This window comes from Lates calcarifer, linkage group LG11, assembly GCF_001640805.2.
Source record: "Lates calcarifer isolate ASB-BC8 linkage group LG11, TLL_Latcal_v3, whole genome shotgun sequence".
NCBI lineage: Eukaryota > Metazoa > Chordata > Actinopteri > Centropomidae > Lates > Lates calcarifer.
In genome coordinates, this window is record NC_066843.1 from 15,941,646 (window position 1) to 15,963,659 (window position 22,014).

Below are 22,014 nucleotides of genomic sequence, written 5' to 3' on the forward strand. Positions count from 1 at the left end.
TGTTTGTTTGTTTGTTTGTTTTGAATCTGGAATATAGATTTTATTCAAGATGTGCACAAATAAATATCTATATAAAAGCAGACATTCCCAAGCAACACATTCAAGAGAGCACAAGTGAGTACTTTAATTACTGTGTAGTGACATGGAAATCATCATGTTTTGCATGATGCAGGTGCTTTTTACATTCAGACTCGGGGAAACATGGCAATAAAAAACAAACTTGTACGGAAGGAAAACCACTGAAATATTTAGCCTTTGGTTTTTTTCCTGTTAGTCACATCATTAAAGGAAAAATCTAAACACTGTATTGCACCTTTAAAATAAACACTGGGAAAATCTTTTTATGTCCTATGATGAAGATGATCCCAAAATGACATGTCCACTGTGGGCACACTGTAACAAAATGTCATAGAGTGTGTCCTCCTTGTGTTAACACTTTAACTTACAAATCAAATTTTGCAGTGTAAAACCTTGCAAGTTCATCTGGATAATTTAAGATTTAATACAAGTTAAAGTCCCCTGGGTAATTTCTTACTAAATACAAGGGACAAGTCAAGAAAATCTACCATATTAGCATTACTGTAATTTTCATCCATCCATCATCTATAGTGCTTAGCCCTTAAGGTTCGGGAGGGCTGGGTCCAGTCCCAGCTGACATTGCACCTAAACAGGTCGCCAGTCTATCGCAGGGCTGACATATAAGCCCTCTCTTACACAGAGATCCCGGAATACTGACGTTAAGAGGTCCCAGGAATATCCGCCTTTGATTGTTAAAAGATTCACATTAATTCCACCCTGGTGTTTGCCTTTATACAGCATGCCAACATTCCAGAATCAGAGGCACGACATGTATAACATACAAGTCCGAGTGGTGTTACTTTCAAAATAACAATGGCAGATGAAAGAGCAGAGGTGCCTTTGCCAGCTGTGAACATTTTGTCTCCCCAGTTCGCAGATATCTTGTGTGTTGGGCTCCTGTATGTTTGCTGCCACCTAAGATTTTCAAATCACACAGTGCACACCCCTGTTCTGAAATGCCGTCTGTCCCTATTATACAGATGTCGAAGAATAAAGGCACAATATCCAGCCATTCACACTCTCATTCACACCTACAGGCAATTTAGAGTCACCAGCTGGAGTACCTGGAGAGAATCCATGCAAACACACACTTCTTTCTATGAGGCAACAGTGCTGACCGCTGCAGTACTGTAATTTTAAGTATTTACATATTTCTAACCTTTTCCCAATAGCTACCAGTAGAGTTTGAAAACTTAACACGGTTTATCAGTCAACACTGTTCATGGATGTTGAACACTTTCTTAAATTCACTGTTAAATAACTCCTTCAGTCGGTCGCCCATGGCAAGAAATTCAGGATTAAACTGCAAAAGAACAAAACAGTGCTTGTCACTAAAACAGTTCCCTAAAATATGAATCTTACTTTTATATTTGAAGGTTTAGAAGTTAGAGGTTTAGAGGTTTCTTACTTGGTTGTACGAGGCACAGTTGGTGAAAATGAGCTGAACGTCAGACACAAACTGTCCCACAGTTTGGTATTCTTTCTCCTGGAGTTTATCTGCTATGTTACCCAGCCACATCGGAGTCTGGATAACAGTGGAGTACCTGTCCAACTACGGGTGCCAAGCAGAAATGAATGAAACACTATGCAACACCTTTGTTTTTCATTTTGTTTAGATCAGTAAGCAAGTGTGTTTCCTTCAGTGTCCTGATTATGGTATGGTATGGTACTATGTTTTCAACAATAGGAAGACAGTGAACAGGTGCTTTGAACAGCAGAGAAAGAGACTTACATAGAGGCATGGGTCTAAAGCGAAAGTCCGTTCATCATCAGCTCTGCACAGACACAGAACGAGATACTGACATTCCTGGTGACATAAGAAAAGAAGAGATGAGTGACAACAGTGGGACAGAGAGACAGACATGAAGAGGGACAGACCTGCAGACAGAGAGACAGTCACAGTATGCTCACCAGCATGTGTTGTGATATTTGGCGGTACATGGCTGGTTCCACTTCCAGCTCATCGCTATAACGCCAGTCTTGAGTGGTCTGGTATACACAGAACGTACACCTCCATTGTCTGTTGTCACTGCTCACAAACACACACACAAACACACACACACACACACGACACAATAATATATGTAAGTTTAAGCAGAGTATAAACCCATTTCTATTTTTGTCTCAATGAGTCCACCTACATTAATAAAAACGGGCTAATGTAATGTGGATTTAGATAGAAATAATAAAACTCTGCATTTTGAAAATACTATTAAAGTACATAGTATTTACTATAAACTTATAGCTGTATGTGTCATTTAATACATTACGAACGCAAACCTTGCATTAATTGAAACTGCACTGAAAAAGATGCTGTCAGATTCCAGCTGCTGCTGCTGCCTTTATTTTTCATGAGTACAGGAAAACAAAAGTCATGTAACTATTATAAATTAGAAGTTAGAGCTGGGCAGTATGGCCTGAAATGTATATAATGGTATAATTTAAAGAAGTGACAGAAACTGTATATATCACATTATATTTGTTTTTCTTAAAACCATTATGACCACTGTTGACAGTCGTATTGATATCTTACAACAACATTACATAAAACGTACACTTTTCACTGTAGTTTCAGTGTCTAGGCTTCATCTGAATATGTCACAGACATGAAAAAATAGCATTGTGCATGTTATGAAAGGAGAATGTGGAGGCTACCAATAGGTCAATTGAAAAACTTGGTTAGAGGCCTTACCAACTGGAGGTGTGATTGCCTTACATAATATGCATGTCTGTGTGTGTATATGTGTGTGTGTGTGTGTGTGTGTGGGTGTGTGTGTGTGTGTGTGTGTGTGTGTGTGTGTGTGTGTGTGTATGTGTGTATGTGCTCGTATGTCATGTGTACGTGTACTGTGTTTGTGGGTATGTCTGTATACACATATACGTTTATGTGTACTGTAGTACAGTCATAGCAGAAACCCAATGTAGACCATAATTAAATCATGTCAGTCAGTTAATAGAACATTATGCTCTCTCTCTTTCTCTTATTAAGGATAAACAAAAATCATGTGACTGCTTTCTGGTTGCAACTCCCCAATTATCAAAGGCAGGGCTCTACTGGTCAGCACAGTATAGCCATAATCCATACTGTAGGCAAATTCATACTGTTGTACTTTGTATACTGTTTATACCATTCACCACTATTATTAGGACCAGTACCAAGTAACAAAGTAACAACATTAATTGTCATTTACATCTTGGTGGGCTCCTATTTTGGTCAAAGCTCACCCCAAAATGGCGTCGTCTACATGAGGCAGGTGACATTTCTGGTGGAAGGAGCGGGGGCAGTCATCACACACAACCAGCTCTGCTTCTTCTTCTTCACCTCTACAGATGTAACACTCATCATCGTTCTTCTCATTCTCCTGCCAAGATGTACAGCACATGACAGCAATTCTATTTACACACATACATGTTGTATCTTTCTGCACAGTGACAGACCACTGAGAGAAAAACAGGTTCTTTGTTTATGAAAATCTGAGCTTTATTCTCTTGCCACAGCTCAGAAGGTGCAGAGCTGAACTGTAGAGATCATTGTGAGAGACACAGGTTTTATATATTGTTGCAGAGCAAAAGTCAATGTAGGGTGAGGGCATTCAGTTTGTATGTATGTTTCTTGACTGTTTAACAAACTTACCCGGTCTTCATCATTTGGACTGCACAGTCTGCAATTGCACAGCAATGAGTGGATCATCAAGGTCTTTTCCTGAAATAGATAATGAACATCGTCGTCTTCTTTGTTCCATAGTTTAGGTCTTTTAGACTTAACAATCCTGTGGCTCTCTCATTACCTCCCCACCTACACTTAAATTCTTTCTTTCTTTTTAACCACCTTCTACCAGTTTAGACTGACTGCAGTCTAAGACTTCCTTCTGCAGTTTACTGTCATGTCTTTTTGAGGATTATTTCTACACAAATATGCTGATGCTGGAATGCAGTTTGTAATACATTTGGCTTTGTGCCAACAGTGAACAGTAACTTCTTTAGAAGTTGACAAAAGTCACATTAAAGTTATAATCCTTACCATACCATGAAATCAACTCCTATTTTTGAGGCCATTAATGGTCAGCATTTCTTCTGCAATAGCCATACAATATATTTACAATCTGTAGTTATTCCTGTATATAGCAGTTTTTATTTGTATTGGCAGAGTCCACCATTCCCTCACTGGATCCAGCATGTATGTAATCCAGTGCCATGCTTATTGATGCAGCCTCACTGCTTACTGTTTGCTCTCTGTGCACCATATCACAGCTGTATTAAGTTACTGCTAATGCGGACTGGACACTTCCTACTGCTGCTGCGTGACATTAAAAGTGTTCAACTGGTGAAACATGTGGTGGCTTTAATAGTGAAGCAGCCACCGGAAATGCATGATACATACATGTCACTGTGGCTAGCACTAATCTCATCATTCATCAAAAATGTGTCTCCAGGACAACTGTCACTTTCAGCATTTTTAATTTGGCAAGAAGGTAATGTAACAGGAAGGAGCAGCCACAGTGAGCTGCAGGCAACAGGCTACACAGCTCCCTCTCCTCAGCAAAGTAACCAGCATTACTGCTGAAATAAATTATGTTGACTTCTTTATTCAAATGTGAATTGGTTTAGCTGCACTGTAAACAGATACATCAGTTGCTCTTTGTATTTCTGACAAAGCAGCTGCTAAAGGAGTGTTTGCTGTGGTCTGAAACTGCACATGCTGTTGCCACAGTAACCACAGGCGACACCAAATCCACCAGGACTGGAATCTTAAGGATTGTAACTTTAAAGTGTAATTATCACTACTTTCTCTCTCAGACTGCACCACACAAATACGATGCACAATTAACAATTAAAGATGCCCTCAGTGGTCTGTGATGACAACACACACATGGTGTGACACCACCCTGACTGGTTACCTCTATGAGGACACTGAGTGGTTTTCCATCACATATGATGTCTTTCTTCCAGGTGGCGTCTGGAGGACACGATGCCTCCATCACAAACTCCACGGGGCTCAGCCAGCTCGTCTCAGTGCGAATACTCTTCCCACAAGTCCCTGCAGGGGAAGAAAGATTGGAGGGTTTGTTTAGTTCACAGCACCACACTTGTCAACAAAATGCACACTACACAAGATATACAGATACATGTAGCTTTTTCCAGCCGTGCTAGCAGCAAGACTGCAGGGATGGCAACATCTCCACTCTGCTGAGATATCTTAGACAGACACTGATGGTTCCCAGAGGATGAGTTCTAATGACTCTGGTGATCACCTGACTTTTCCCTCCAGTGCCACCATGAGGTCGACATTTATAGTAAACTTTACCTGATGCAAATCGTTTTAGGTGAAGGGTCCCAGCTAAATCTCCACATGTCACTTTGAACACTCTCTTGCTGCTGTCACGGTCGGCCTCTGACTGCTGCTCAGTCTGATCCCCAGTGTCTCCATCTTCATCTGCAATGGACACATGTTGACAGTATGATTAACACAACCATCGCTATCTGATACTGCGATAGGATACACACCTGGAATAACCAGTGTTATTGTTGGCATAAATGTACTTTGTGTAAAGTGGCACCTGTGACATCTTCAGAACTACAAGAGACCTGGTTCTCCTGGTTTTCCAGCTCATCCTCCTCATCCTCATTTTCATCGTCTTCTTCTCCCTCAGACACTAAAAAAGGAAGAGGTGAATTTTTAGCTTTGGATGCATTTATCAATGATTTCCTCCACATTAGCAGATAAGAAGCTCACTCTGCCTGTTTCTTTCTCTCAAATATGTCAGTGCTAAGCTCAAAAATCATCATGATGTTTAGAAAGTTATTTTAAAATCCATTTTCATTTATGTGTTCCTGCCCTGTTTGGCTCTAATGATAACATAACATTTTAATGTTTTAATATTTTATATGAGGTAACAGATGCTCTTGTAATGGCTTGTGGGGATGCAGTGCTCACTCAGCCAACAGGAGTGCTCCATGTATACTGCTGCAGTTCTGTGAAATCAGCGTTTTACACTAAAACAACAAACCTGTGATTATGATGGAGTCAGATGGGAACAGGGATCTGCTGGCCTAGGAGGAAGAAAAGGGAGCAAATGGCCCAGATCAGAACAACTGAAAACAAGAGAATAAATTACTGACTAAGAATTCATTTATGTTTTCTCACCAGTTTTGATTCCTTTCTATGTCGTCCTCTTTTGTAGCTTGCTGATTTCAGGTGCCCTTCCTGAAGAAAAAACATACAAAAAAACAGAAAGGCAAAAGATTTTTACAAAAAAACTGCATGTGAAGTGATCTGTGTATATTCAAAAATCTAAGTTACTTTTCAACACACCTTTATAAGATTTCCCAGGGGCTTGCCCATACATCGGATGCTCAACTTCCAGTTCCTTGAGCTCTTCTTCCCTGCCAACGTCTCAAATTCATTGGGAGTTAACCACTGTTTCTGGAACAAAATGCACTTCTCCCCTGAAACAGACAGAAGTTGAGGAATGTGTTAATCTCTACCTTAAATCAAGTTTTTTTTTTCCTTTTTTCAGGCAATGATAACAATATTCCCTTTTAAGTCACTTCAGTCAATGAGCTTTACTTCGTCCCTCTGACCTTTAGCCAGTCTGTCTCTGCTCAGTGTCCCCTCCTTCTGTCCACAGGTCACAGGGAGATAGGACTTGTAAATGGGCCAGTTCCAATAGTCATTCTTCTCTCCCTTCTTCATCGGAGAAGCTGGGAAATTTGAAAACAATGTTAAGATTTCTCTGTTCCAAATGACAAACTTTCTTTCACTGAGACACTTTCACATTCAAACATTCTGCTGACTTAAACATAGCATAACAAATTACCCTGACATTTAGACTGAGTAACAATCTGCACCGGGAAAACATAATTAGCAAAGCTATAGTGCATTTTGTGGCAGACTTTCAGGTAATAAACAGTCATGTTTAAAGCAGTAAGGCATAGGTGGGAAATGACTCACAGAAGCATATTTTCTTTGACTTTCTCTTCTGACCTGGAGTCAGCTGAGATGATGGACCAGGCTGCTGCTCCTCATCATCACACACACTCCTTCTTCTCTGTTTCCTCCTCTTTTTCACTGAGTTCACTTGTTCCTCCTCTTTTTCCTCATCTTCAGAGAGCTCCTTCCTTTTGTCTGTCTCTTCCTTATCCACCCTTTCAGGCAGTTGTTTATTAAAATGGAAAGATCCTGCAATTAAATTAAAAGTAAGTACATCGTGAGAATTTGGTGAACACCAAAACAAACAAACAGATATTTTCTGGCAGTCTTATTTTAAGGGTGGTCACACCAAATATTGATTTGATTGAGGAGGAGTCTGGTAGTGATACATGGTGATGTTTCTGAGTAAACAGAAAGGATCTTACTCTTTAATAAAAAGGTCTGTCTCTGTAGGAATCCTATCCATAAAGTTGTCAGACATTTATAATAACAATCTGAGCCTGTCAGTGGCAAAAACAAATACTTTAGTGGACAAATTTTGACATGGACAACTGCCCACTGGATTACATTGCAGCAGCTGTTTGCAGTAGCCAGGTGCACTGTTTTTACTCGATACTATCCCAATAAGAAGGATCTTTGTCCTCATCAATCATCTATACCCAAAAACATAGGTCCAGGTTCAAAAATACCAGAGTTATCCTTTAAAGTATTCCAAGCTGAAACATCCGTAAACAGTCTGTCATGAGCCCCCTTCCTTAGTGACTCTGGTTTTTGGTTTTATTTAGAAATCATTTCTCTTGTATTCTCACTTTTATTCCAGTTTCATTTTGTAAATTATCCTCCTGATTTGTCTTTTGTGTTTTCAGTTTGTCTTATTTTTGGAATTCCGTTCCCTTGTGTTTGTGTTCTGCTCACTTGGGTCATTTGGGAAAAAAATACCAGAGATATCCTTTAAAGTATTGCAAACTGAAACATCTGTTAGATGTCTTTGCTTCAGATTTATTAAACCCTGGTTGGTCTGATTTTAAAATCTGATACACTGCAAAACTGACCATGTGCGAAATATGTTCCTCAAAAGCAAAGAAAAGACAAAACACAGTAAGTAGAATCATAATCATTAACATGCACACACACATTAACACAATAAAAAGTGAGTCTGACCGTCCATGAGGCTGTTACGCAGCAGGCGCAGGGTTGGGTATTGGTTCAGGATGATGTCTTGGAAGACACATGTCCAGAACACACTGATGTGCTGTGATCGTTCTCTCTCCAGCCAGTCCAAAATATCATAAATGGCCCTCTTCATGTTTTCTTTACTCTTCATGCGGCTCACCTTCTGCACACACACAAAAATATAGAGAAAATTAAGGTTGGATGTTGTGACCTAAACTTTATGACATGATCAATTGTTATGATTAATTCAGAATCAGAATCACTAGAATTTGTAACAAAATTTTTCAAAAGGTCCTCTGGGCTCCACTTTCTTTGTTGAAGGAATAATTCCTTGCTTCTCTATAGAAGTAAAGCTGTGATGTAATCAAAGAGGAAAACACCGTAACAAAGTTCATGTTCTTCATCTAACACAAGCAACAATGTTAACCACTGAACCGCCTCTACTACGAATAGAGGACAAACGTGGGGGGGTCAACAGGGGCCCACAGCTTTTAGCCCAGGGCGACTCAGTGGCTTAATCCGGCCCTGGCTATTGCTGCGTTTAACTGTTAAAACGGAGAGACTTCTGTTATCAGTCAATTAGTAATTTATGTTCAAATAATTGTTCCATAGCTTCACGTAGTTTTCTGGTGAACCTTCCCAATCGCTACAGCCATATACTCCCTCCTTGTACAATTTCCGCGGGCGCGGGCATTCTTCTAAACGGGGCTGTATGAGGAGGTTAGGATGCATAAGGAGGCCAATAAAAAAATGCGTAATGTTTGCACTCCAGTGTCTCACCTTGTATCTGTCCTCGGGGATCAGGTTGTAATCCCTGAGCTGGCTGAGAAAGGTGTGCGGGTTCTCCATGCAGGACATCACTGTTTTATTACAGTGGAAAAACTGCAGCAGTTCATAGGACTCCAGGAAATCCAACGGATCCATCGATGGCCAGTCATTAAAACAAAGAGAGAAAGCTACTAAAAACTGCTGGTGAGCGATACTGAATATAGTAGGTCAAACATCAAAACATTAAGCAGAGGGTCTCAGATTTAGTTGCTTCCTGTCGGATCAAAGCCTCTCCTGTGAATCTGCCCACAATTCATTTCTCAGTTCCTGCTTCCAGTGACGTTTGGAAAGTGAAAGTTTTTTTGTTGCGTTGGTTGCAGTTCTTGTCAGAGGCGACAGGTGGCACCACTGTACAGCTTCTGGAGCCTCTGTCCCTCACATTTTCCCTCTGTATGCCAAGAGTTCACATACGTAAAGTCCCCCTGCCCTCAGAAATGTGTAAACTATGTACTTGTCTGGAGGACAATCATGGTCCAAGTGTGATGTGGAGACTCCAGTTAAGCCTCCAGAGTACACTGAAAATGAGCTTTTAGGAGAGTAAAATATTTATACATTCAAAATTATCAGAGGAGGTGTATATGTAACTTGAAGAACCTTTACCCAGGTAATAAAAACAGCTGGGGAGAAAACACAATCAGACACAAACAGTTATTTGTCCTAAATTATGTCTGGAGGAGACCTTTAGGTTTCAATGTTGTCATTATCGTCCCTCTCATCTTTTCTTTTCATTGAGAAGTTCACATCTCGATCAACCACTTCAGTCATTTTATGAAAAGAGCAGGTGATCCAGTTGATTTATGGACTCAGCATAGGTTGAATTTTAGTCATGTTCAAGAAACTTGAAAGTGCCCTGACCTCATTAAAACTACATATAGAGGGGAAAGTGAAATGCTTAAACAGACTAACAATCTTTTTAGCTACAAATTACATTGCAACATTTATTATACAAAAAACAAGTAATCTGACACAGATATATAATTTATTGTTATCTTTTTCTTCAGTCAGGCTGTTGTGTCATTGTATCCTTCCAGGTCGTTGTAAATGACATCGCTATTCTGCTCCTGACAGGTTTGCACCACCTGTAGGACGGTTCCAAGTCGTCGGTCCAAAGCAGAGAGGTGTGGTTCAGACAGGAGGGGGGCAACGACTGCCAGAGGATCCTGAGCCAGTGACTCCCGCATGATGTCACTCAGACGGAAGCTAGGGAGGGACAAGAGATGCAAGCGAAGGAGGGTGGAGCGACGAATCCTACAACAAGGGGACCGAGAAGGAGATCACAATGAGATGCTAAATGGAAAAAGTAAGTTGTGAAAGGATTTCAATTAAATCATACTTTAACTGACACCCACAGTCTCTCTGGGTCATTTAAATTTCTATTGAGTTATATGTTTTCTATACCACACCTTGGAACTTTATGACCTAGTTTCTTACAACTTGTTTCCCCCATCCTTCATTTAGTGTTATTGCCTGATTTAGTTTTACCTGCAACACTGTTGCAAGGGAGCTAGAATAGATGGCTCATCCTGAGAGTGACGCCCAAACCTGTAAAACATTATCAACAACATTTTAGTGAAAAAATATTGTCACAGTGACTGACTCTCAAGTCAGAAGTGAAACTGATGTTGTTGTTGGCTGCTGCATAAAATCATCTCTTCAGTATTTGGCCGACAGACATGACTTATGCTGTTGTTTCTACTGTAACTATATCTTAAACTGACTGAGTTGACATCTGGTGAAAGATTACTCACGCCCGTCCGTTATCCAGATGCAAGAGAAAAGTCTCATTGCCAAATTTCTCAAATGTCTCATAGTGATGTCTGTCCATGTTGCCTTTGAACAGAAAACATTTGTTTCATTATATTATGGGGAAAGCATTTTGTTTAAACAAAAAAAGGATGCAGTTAAAAATGCCATGTATTGATTGAAATTTCATAATAACAGCCTGAGTGCATTTACACAGGAGATAATACTCTACTACTAGAAATTCTAATGCTGGGAATATATTCTGAATCTATTCACCTCTGCTCTTAAAGGTGTTATATGTAAGTTTTTGATATCATTACCATGTTAGCATTAACAGCCTGTTTACTTCAGTAAACACTGCTACTTTTTCATCCTCTCATGTTGGACCGAAGGGCAGATTGGACACTGCAGTGACTCAGTACCACAAAGTGGTGTTACAAGACTGGACTAGATAGCAAATGCTTACATGTAGCACCTTTAAAGGAAGAAAAAGAAGGACATCTAGGTCAGTTACCACAAATATGCTGTCTCTAATTCCCCTCCCCTTAAACTACAAGGCAACTGACTTCTAGATTGAGTTTGAAATGTAGAAACTGACTCATGAGGAAGTCCAGTACAGCCATGTCTATGAGATCCACCAGTCTGGTACCGTGGTTGTAAGGAGGCGTCTGTTTGACTGTGTCACAGTAGGTCAGGTCCTTCTCCCACCTGGAACAACAATGCAGTCAGTGATGTTCAGTCAAACTAGGCACAAGAAACTGGATTTTGATGGGCCATAAGTATATACGTTATTTATTTGGGAGTTAAATCTTTTACCAGTTGTTTGTCTCAACCTCAACCATAGTGGGTAGTGCTGCTCATAGTAAATAATAGATACTTCTTCCTCATGGATTTTTAAAATCTCTCTGAGGCTGGACTCAAGTTCATTTGGGAAAAAGATTCTCTTGCCTGTTGCAGACTCACTTTGTGATTTAAGTGGATTGAGGATCAAGTCATTCAAGTTTAAGAGGTGCAGATACTAAGAATATTCAGTATTGAGAAAGATACACTATATGTCAGTATCTTTTGATCCAGCTGACAATCAGGTACAAATTTAAACCAGGTCAGAGTTGGCTTAAGAACTACAGATGATCAAAATAAACAAAATTCTTGAATTCCAGAAAAACTTTACTGTAATCCTGCATGTCACCTTGTAGAGCTTACACCCTCCCACCACAATCAGAGTTGAGCAGGAGAGCTAGAGCCCCCTATAAACTGTAGGACACTTGCTTGATAGTCTGTCTTTATCACAGCTGACAGGTCAGGAATTAGCATTAAAGAATGGTCATAATTGAAGCAGCAGAATCTAAGATATCCTGACTTTTAGTCCCTTATTTGACCTGAGATTCTACACCTTTCATAATGCAACTTGATAGCATCTTTGTATACACCATCCCTGCCAAATCTGAGGTAACCCTGATGACATCCTCACTATGACATCATCAGGGTTTTTGTTTTACTTGAGAAACCTCCCACAGAAGACAATTCACAGCCGTAAAACTGGTGTGTCTCTTTAATATAATCTTATTTTTGTTGCTGTGATTCAGAAGCTTACTGACAGGGAGCCTAATAGATTAAGTCCCTGCATGTCTCCCTGCTTGGAAATTGAATTACAATGAAAATCTTTCTACACATGGTCCTCCAACAAGTGAAACTGGTACATTAACAGTTTTATGTAGATATTTTTTTTAGTTTTGTTATTTGTAATAATTAGTTTTATGTATTTACATCGGTATTGATTATACTGACATTATGACTTGAAAATGTATTCTATTTTCTATTCTCTATTTTATTTACTTAGTTTTAACCATTGTGTTGAATTTGGCCTCTTAATTGACCTTGTTTCTCACCTACCTCATTTGTTTCTTGTGAGTTATGTGATGTAGTTTTTGTAATGCTGCAATTTCTCTTTGGGATCAATAAAGTACTCTGTTTATCTATCTACAGTACTGTGGCCACAAATTTTGTGTTGTGTTGTAGTCCTTGATTCAGACCACTGGAGGGCAGCGAACACTTACAATCCTGCAAACACTCTTGTCAAATGTAAGCTACACTGTCATCAATCACATAATACTGTATATTTATATAAGGTTTATCATCATGTTATTTGCAACCACGAGAAACAAAGGAGAGTATTAATTGAGACAGATAGTGTACCCACGGTGCCAGCTTGGTGCGGCTATAGGATCGTCTCCATGGTGACCTCCAGGACCTGCGGGGAGCGAGGGTGAGGTCAGGTAGCATGGCAGCCAGGGAAACCTCCAGTACATGTGGCTGACCACACACTGGGTGCTCTGCTGCACAGTAGTACTCACACTGGCCATAGAAACACACGTTCCCCGCTAGAGGGAGTCAGAGAGAAAGAGACAGCTTGGTTTTTAGAAGTGTTGTTTGGTGTAATTAATGGGTGCTGCTTTGTGAAGGTGAAAAAGCCATAAGAAAAGAGTGCGAGCATTTGTATATACTCACACACATGCATGCACACACATACCAGGGGAAGTGAAGAAGGTCCTAGACAACCTGTGGTCAGTGGTAATCTCTCTGATCTCTGTGGTGACATTGATGAGTCGACCGACCACTGGAGGGATCCTGTTGAAGCCGAGCAATCTAAGAGACAGAAAGACAGAGACATGTGAATAGAGATGAACATTAACAAAAGAAAGACGAGAAGGTGAGAGCAAGAATAAAGGAATGAACTGAAAGAATGAATGAGAAATAAAACAAGTGTACTCTTCCTATTGATTTTCTTAGTATAACTTTAGTGCTATATAAATCTTTTTACTCTCGTATCGCTGAGACAAGCACTATAGCAGCTTCATGAATGAATGATTCAGGTGTTGAAGCAATGACCTGTTGGTTACAGAACGGTCTGTCTAGCCAGAAAGACGCCTGCCTGACAGAGCGTATAACCATCTGTACCTGTCAAGGTGAAAGGCAGCGATCTCTGCATTGTGTCTTTCAAAGTCTGAGAAGTAGAAGAGGTTTACATCCGTCTCTGCATCTCTGGACTGTCTGTACAACATAAACACACAGAATCATACAGAAATGAGGCCATATGCTGATATATGTAAAATGTTACGGTAAAATTCTAGGTTGCCTTATGAAAAAGAAACACAAAGCTTGTGAAGGTTGGCCTGCCAGCCTGAGTGTTAGTCAGTCAACATTATAGGACAGTGTGGTCTTACCTTATGGGTTTGAGCAGAGCTTGTCCATAATTTGGGAACGATATGAGCAGTTTGAGCTGGGTGCCTCCTGTCTTCTGAACTGACAGACATGCAAAACATAGACATGCAGTAATAAACAAAGAGATCAAACAAGATTAAATTCTCTACACATCCACCTTTCTGATTTTCCTGTCCTGTATGTGACACTTTGCCCAGTGGGTTGCTACTGAAGATGTAAATCTTCACAGCTAACAAATACATAACTTTTGCCTTTAAAAAGGCTAAATAATTTTCTGAAATAGTTGAGCACTAGCAAATGTTACTGAAACATTTGCCCTATTTGCTCCTGTTTGAGCAATTGCAATTGTTAGGGACTATTTTCAGCAATGGATGAATACACATATTGTGACCTAGTGAGTATTTATAACAGAAGATCCACGTTTGGGGGACTTACTTAAAATAAACTCCAGTGCCCATATTCATTGTAATGCCGTAATATGTAAACCAGAGCAACGTTGTGGCTCAATGATGTTTTTTTAGGTATTTTTTGGACAATATTGGAGCTCGAAGGCACAAGGAACAAGTAACATTTGGCTTTGGTTGCACAGAAAATACTGGTTTCTAAAATCAGTTTACTGTTGGCTTTGGTCTTTTATGGGATTTATTCACAACCAAAATATAGAATGTCACCAGACTTCTTTAATATGTCTACTGCACTGGGTGTTTGTTCAGTGCAATGCATTACACCTGTTTCTCCACATGGTGGCCTATTACATAGTTAAAAACCCAACTACCACTGGACCCTCCATTTTGTATATAACCACAATAAGACCTGTATGAAATACTGTATGAACTTGATTTTGATGAGTTTAATGGCAGCATTTGAACTCTCTGACTTAGTGGAAGTTATTGCACAGTATTGCACATTGTTTAGGTAAAATCTATGAATAATTTTCATTATCTTGAAGCAATTTTGCCTCTGCAGCTCATAAACAAGGAAATCATTAACTGGTAGGCAACTTATTTTAACTCATTTTACCTCCACTGAGATCTGTAAATTGGTCACAATTGGATTTTTTTTTTCGTACCAACACACTTGTTCCACCTCATCCACACTTCAGACAACTTGGCAATGTGAATGAATAAAATCAATATTCATAAATCAATATATTAAATCCTCTCATATTTATATATAATATGTGTCTGTAACTCTGATTAAAAGGAACATTTACCTGGATTTACACATTTAAAACACTGCGGTAAGTGTTAAACATAAAAAAATGGATCACACAGTGACAAAAAATCAGCCTGAAGCTGAGATTAGTGCTTAATCTGCAGCGTATAACACAAATCTCAATACATTATTCATTCTGCAGCGTGCTGGAGACGGGTACAGGGTGTCTGGGACGAGCAAACACAAAATAAGCATGTGCATGCCTGTGTGTTTATGTACACATGCATGAGTGTGCGTGCTCATGCACTTGTGTGTGTCTATGTGTGTGTGTGGGCGCTGATATAATACAAGTTTGTGGGAGGATTACATTTATGACCCTACCACATAAAAGAACATGTGAGCATTAGCCTGCTGTTTAGAATTATAATTATGTTTTACTTGGTGTTTTTTCTGCAAGCATTGGTGTCTGTGTCTGAGAGTGTATCCAGTGCTTCATAAATCTAGTATTTACTGCAGTGACTTTGGATTTCAGTATCCTGTACTGTGTTCATGTAACTGAACACACACACAAACACACACATGAAAAATCAATTTATGGTCCACATGCGTCCTTTCTGTTTGCTTTTCCACCTTCAAATTCTCACTTTGCAACCGAAAGGGTTTGTGGGTCATCAAACAGTGTGCTGAATCCTCCTGGGTTTATTCTTCCGTTCTGTGTAACTGTGCTTTGTGGGTTCATTTTCACACATCAGTGCCTGCTCATATGGATCTATCGCCTTATATGTGTGCCTTTATGTGAATATCTGGATGTCTTCTAAATATGAACTGTGTCACAGTTTACTGTATTCACTGAGTGAAAACTTCAGTGAATACGTTGCTTTGCCTCTGGCCCTCTCACAGACCAGCTTGTTTGGATGAAGAGATTATAGTTAAAATGAGAAAGCAGCGTGGTGTGCGACTTTGTAAGTGTGTTTAACCAAGAGGAAGCTGAATAATTATACTCAAATTAAACCCTAGCACTACTGGGACAGTTCAGGGTAAAGACTAGGTCAGTTTCCAGATTTAATCTTTGTATACTGAGCAATGCAGCCCTCTGAAGAGTCTTATTTTAGTGAAAGCCTGAATCTTGGCTATGGTACAGAATACAGACCCAGATCTTTCATATGCTTTCATATGACTAGATTTGTTGCTTTCACATGAATGAGCTGTGCAGGTTTTGGCAAAACATGTGTACATAAAGAACCATGGCTACAGTATGTTTTCTGTTATTCTGCAATGTAGGAACAGAAAGATAAAAAGGCACAGTGATTAAATCACTGGTATTCCTCTTCCTTCTTCACTGTGCACCCTCTCCTAACGTCTTTCCTTTGTTGCTTATACCCTTTCTCTGGCCTTCACCTCTCATCTGTTAGCCCTGCCCCTCTCATTTGCTCACCAGCACCGAGGATACGTTGCGTTGCCAAATAGTGAGTCAGCTGGGCTAGGTTGTGATCCTTCCTGTTGTATAGCTCCCAGCAAGAGATGCCCAGGTGAAAACGTAGCCAGGGAGGGTGGGTCTCCACGTCGCTCGTCCAAGTGACTTTGTCATAGCCTTCCTCCTCACTGGCGCTGTGCCTTAAGAGGAGGGAGTGGAGGTGATCAGTTGGCAAAATGAGCATCTAACAGTCAAGCTAAGGTTCAGATGATTTGTTTCAGGGCGGCTTTTATATAAAACAAACTATAACTGTAAAATGCTTAAAGAAGGAAATGTCTTAAACTTCCAGATAAAGCAACACTTAGGCAACTAATGCAACATATTACATTGCATTACCTTTCATTTCATCACATTTGTTAGGCAGAACAACGCAACACCAGTGTCATGGCTAAAAGATGATGGAAATACCATAAATATCCCAAAGAGTTATTTCCAGTTTGGTATAGCAGTAATTCATTGTACCTTACAGTCCAGTCTGACACCAGACTAAGAGTCTTTCTCCCAGCAGCATTTAAGCAATTTGTCATGTTTACCATCTTAATTCACATGATATCATATCATCACTTTCCAATTAACACATAACACATACTGTTCACTACCATAGTTTAGTGTGTTAGCAAGCTGGTATGAACCAAAGTACAAATTTAAAAGTTTTAACTTGATGGTCCAAGATGAAGTCATGGATTCACCAATGTTGCATTTTTTAAAACAAGTTTCATGGCAATCCAAAAATTGTTGAGACATTTCAATTTCATAATTTCATTGCAATCTATTCATTAGTTGTAGTAGTTGTAGGCTGCTAACAGAGACTTGCCATAATTTAATTTGGAAAGCAAGCCAAACAGATTTTGACTGAAGATTTCAGAGGATTTTGAAGATTTAAGCATAGAAAACATTAAATCTTGCCCCTGAAACTCAGTGCATCCAGACTCCTCAGTCCTGTGAAGAACTATACATCCAGAAACCAATGTTAATGCTTAAATATTCAACAAAGATGCAGAACAGTCTATTTCACTCACCACTGACTGTCATCATTAATGGCATTTTCCCTCACTTCTTCCTCACTTCCTGTATCCCTTGCATCTTCATCTGTCTTCACCCTCAGTAGCCAGTCGTCTTCTTGCGGGTCTGGGTGTGGCAGGTTGTACAGCGGGTGATTGAACAGTGCCTCCAGCTTAGAACGACCCTTGACCTTTTGAATCACTTTCTTTGAATCACCAGCTCCAATCAGTTTCTTTTCCCTCTCAGTGGCCCAGCTGAACAAGTCTTTCCCTTTATGGTGTAACGCGTTAGCATTCAGTTTGTGACGCTCGTCACTCTGGGGACTCGTTGGCAGCTTATGTGAGGAAGAGGCATCTGAAGAAGAGGAGGAGTGGGAGACAGACTGATGACGACGGGTATGCAGTTTTTGGAATGGATGAAGAAGAAGAGGTGGGAAGGACGCAGGCTGTCTGGAGAACAGAGAGGCAAAAAAGTGCCAGCACGGAGATGAAGAGTGAGGGACAAACACGCCAGACCCAGATAGATGGAGCGAGTGGATCGGCCCAGGTTCTGTCTCACCATGCTGGAGGAAAGAAATGCAACAACAGAGGGAGCCATTTAAAATCCAAACAGACTGTGAAGCCCTGCCAGCACTTCAAACCTGATCATGATGAAACATTTTCTGCTTATTGCATTCCTCTTAGACACACATACAGGAGTGGACAAAATCAGAAAAACTGACTCAATGAGAAAGGACTTTTACTTTGAAATAACTGAAATACTGGCAGCTGTATTAAGTTAAATGTCAAGTAGCGATGTCTCACCTTTTAAAACAGGCCTGCCATCCACTTTTAGGAGAATATAAAACAACATGATACTAAAAAAGCTAAAAAAAAAAAAAAAAAAAAAAAAGTCTTAACAAAACTGCATTTTATAAACTAACTTTTGTTGAACACAAATGCATTAATATGAGCCAAAGTAAACTGCTTATGGAATGGAATAAAAATGTATATTCAGTGTGATCATCTCTGACCCATTTAGAGAAGGCCAAACGGTGCCTCTAACCATCACCAGCTGTTGTCAGTGCTTAAACATTTTTAGTATGGGAGCCACATTAGTTGAGTCATTTAACTGAATAAATGTCTCCCTGGTTTTATAACAGTCAAACAAGCTGAGACCATTCACAAAATCCAGTGGAGTGAATGTTGTTGCCTCATACAGTTGTTGCTCCTGCACTACCACAATAACATCTCACTTTTAAAGGGATTCGTCAGCAGTTTCATGGTCATCAGGATGCAGTTTAACACCTGTTCTGGTCTCCTCTGTTTCAAAATCACTGAGACTTTATAGGATGTTTAGGAACACAAGTGTGAGGCACATTTCTGTTCGCCTTATCTCTCAGTAAATTGCAGAATGTAACAGCTAACAGAGGACATATAGCTGCCTTACACCTTATAACCTACATGCTCAATACAGTCAAAATGTATTGCAAGACTATGCTAAACACTGCTAGACAGACAGGTGGATAGACAGAGAGACAGGTACACGTATTCACAGCACTGCACTAGTTAAGCATCAAATTGTCAGATAATCATTTACATCAAATCCTGAAAGAAAGAAAAGCTCACTAAGAAAATCAATACATTATTGAACAGCTTGCTGCTCCCAAATTCCCTGTGTGGACCAGCAGGCTGGAGGAATTACTTACATCTCTTTCTCTTCAAGACCCTTTTTTCTTCTCCTTCTCTCTATTCCACTCCTCTTCCCCTGTTCATGGGGCGGACATCCAGAGTTTGGTGGCATTTCTACCACTTTTTTTATCCTGTTCCTTCCCAGGGCGATTGCATATGCAATGTTTGTTTGCTATCATGTGGTCACTTTAATCCAAATAGAAGTGAGAGGACCGGCATGTTGCGGTTGCCAGTGACCTGTGTCTGTATGACCCAAAGTTAAGAGGAGGGGAATTACAATATAATGTACTGCCAAATGATCTTTTAGTCTGTGTGGATCAATGCTGGGTGGGTTAAATAGCAATCCTGTTCAGAGAGCTGACACAATATCACTGACTCATGATAATAATCCCAACATAGGCATGGTAGGTCAGTAGGACAGCACTGAAAAGATAAATGTTAATGACAAATAACTTAGTGTGACATTTTGAAAAACTACTCACTGGTTTTCTTGCTGACAAGAAGACTGATACCACACTCATGTCTGTATGCTAAATATGAGGCTATCTACAGCTGGTTAGCTTAGCTTAGCATAAACAGCTGGAAACAGAGGTAAACAGGTAGTCTGGTTCTGCTCAAAGCAAATAAAATCTGCTACAAGAAAATATTCATTCATAACATCTTCTTCTTATCTAACTCAGGGTATAAGGAAATTAGCTCATTACCCATAATACTATTTCTTTACCCACATGTAGTTCACTTCTGTCATTTTACCCTTTGTCCTTTTTTCTCTCTTTGTATTCCCTCCATCATGGCTACACTTTCTCTCTTATGTTAGTGAGCAAATAATATCTGCCTCTGGTTTTGAGAGGACACTTGATGTGCATTTTGTTCATTTTGGGAATTCAAGGAGCTTCTTTTTTTTTCAAAGGCCTGCTTTAACAAGAGATGTCAAAAAGAATGAGCTGGATCCTCAGTCACAAACAGTTTGATACTGGCAGCACATTAAGGTGCACAGAGAGAAACATGCAGTGTAATGAATTGATATTCCAAAGGAGCCCAGATTAAATCAAATATTAATCTCTTTAACACAGTCTCTCTTTTTTTGTCTTTCTTTGAACCTGGCCCCTCCTCTTTTCTCCCTCCCCCTTTTTACCATTAACCATCCACTCTACTACCTGCTATGACTTTAAATCCTTCTCTCTGACTTTCAGTGCTCTCTTTCCTCCGGGGGCTGAAAAAATCGTTGTCTCGCACACTGCTAATTAGCCAACTATATGTTTCTGTTAATTAGCTAAGTTTGCTCTGAGAGAGAATGTATTATGCATGTTGCAGCACATCCCAGTAGAATAGGCTGATGTTTTTCAACCTGCAGCAATATGCTGTGGCATTATATGCAGGTTCTTCCTTACATGTAAGCAACTGTTAAATGTTACAAATGAGATCACAATATGTAAGCAGACACACAAACACACAGAAAGAGAGGGCAAACAGATGATATTATTTTCCATGTTTCAGTAAATTGAGTAAAAACTCAAAATACATAACAATACCAGTTTAGTTTTTAATATTCTTACTGTTGTAAACTGGAATGATCAGTGGATGTAACTAGAAGTATGGTTGGTGGTTTAATGAGTCATTAAATTCATGATCTAATGTGCTGCAGTGATGTGAGAATTTAATACACACCATTCAGCCATAACATTAAAACCAATGACAGATGAAGTGAATAACATTGATCATTTCATTATAATACAATGTGCCAAGAAAAGAATATAAGCTTAACCATAATAACAAACCAGTAACTTTAAATGACTATTTCTGGTGATATTCTTTTATTTCTCTTATTGTCAACAAGTTTCATCAAACCAATCAAAAGTAAAACCAACACTGTGTGCATCTGTCTTTTAATACTTTCTGACTTCCCTGCTCTGTGGCAATGAACACCAAGCCTATTGGTTCCCGCTGAAGACATAAATCTTTAAAAACAGCTGACAGTTATATAGTTAAAGTTTTAATAAAGGCTAAGTAGTTTCTTATAACAGCTGGGCATCACAGTTTTCATCAAACATGACCCAAAAAGCCGTAAATAGTGCATTTGTCGAGAACTATTTTCAGCCATGGATTAATATGCATTGCAGGTATTTAAGGTAGCAGGATGGTGTATGTGGTATCATCTCAAAAATAAACTATTGGGCCATTGTTCATGGCAGTTCAAGGAACATATGACTTAAGCTGCATTTCAGATGGGATTTATTTCTCTCTGGGAGGCAGCATAATTTTAATACAGTCCAGAGCACATATGTCACCAATATCTCTCCCCCTCCCCAGTAATAAACACAGCTGAATTTATTTACTTGCTGGTCCTCCTGTAATTTTAAATCTTTTTCGGAGCCATGTAATTGTATTTTAAAGTGGATCTAAGATTTTTTTTTTTTTTTTTACATGGGAAGGCTTCTTTCCTTACTCTGCATTTTATCAGCTCACTATGAAATTTGGTTTTTGTGTGAAAATGGAGGAAGATGAAAATGTTTTTTGTCAGTCTAACAGACAGAAACATGTTAACACCAACATATAGGCCCATTTAGGAATCAAGAAAAAAATTAAAGCTGTCAGGAGAGATACCTCCCTCAGTTACTTGACACTACTTGATCCTACTTGTTGATAGGATTAATTCATTGTTGATGTTCCTTAAAAGAAGTATTACAGTGGACCAAAAATGATTATAATAGATGAAAATTCTAAAACAACAACCATGT

General features: G+C 39.5%; 1 protein-coding gene and 1 pseudogene across 2 annotated transcripts; both read right to left on the reverse strand.

Annotated features, from left to right (window-relative positions):
- Positions 1-99: 99 nt before the first annotated feature.
- On the reverse strand, positions 100-9,298 carry sp100.1 (SP110 nuclear antigen, tandem duplicate 1). 2 transcript variants are annotated; one of them, XM_018667764.2, is made up of 16 exons: positions 8,963-9,298; positions 8,171-8,345; positions 7,064-7,258; positions 6,661-6,780; positions 6,392-6,525; positions 6,224-6,283; positions 6,087-6,129; positions 5,637-5,732; positions 5,384-5,512; positions 4,977-5,116; positions 3,713-3,781; positions 3,304-3,440; positions 1,990-2,107; positions 1,811-1,885; positions 1,487-1,630; positions 100-1,381 (listed from the first exon to the last, which is right to left on the reverse strand). In XM_018667764.2, exons 1-16 carry the CDS (start codon positions 9,104-9,106, stop codon positions 1,289-1,291), a joined length of 1,872 nt encoding a protein of 623 aa, XP_018523280.1. In that variant the 5' UTR covers positions 9,107-9,298; the 3' UTR covers positions 100-1,288. The 2 variants fall into 2 exon arrangements, with proteins under 2 accessions (XP_018523280.1, XP_018523279.1); XM_018667763.2 differs by having other exon boundaries at positions 7,031-7,258; positions 8,963-9,297.
- A 674-nt stretch (positions 9,299-9,972) lies between these two features.
- Positions 9,973-18,167, reverse strand: LOC108877658 (extracellular serine/threonine protein kinase FAM20C-like; annotated as a pseudogene).
- Between the last annotated feature and the right edge of the window lie 3,847 nt (positions 18,168-22,014).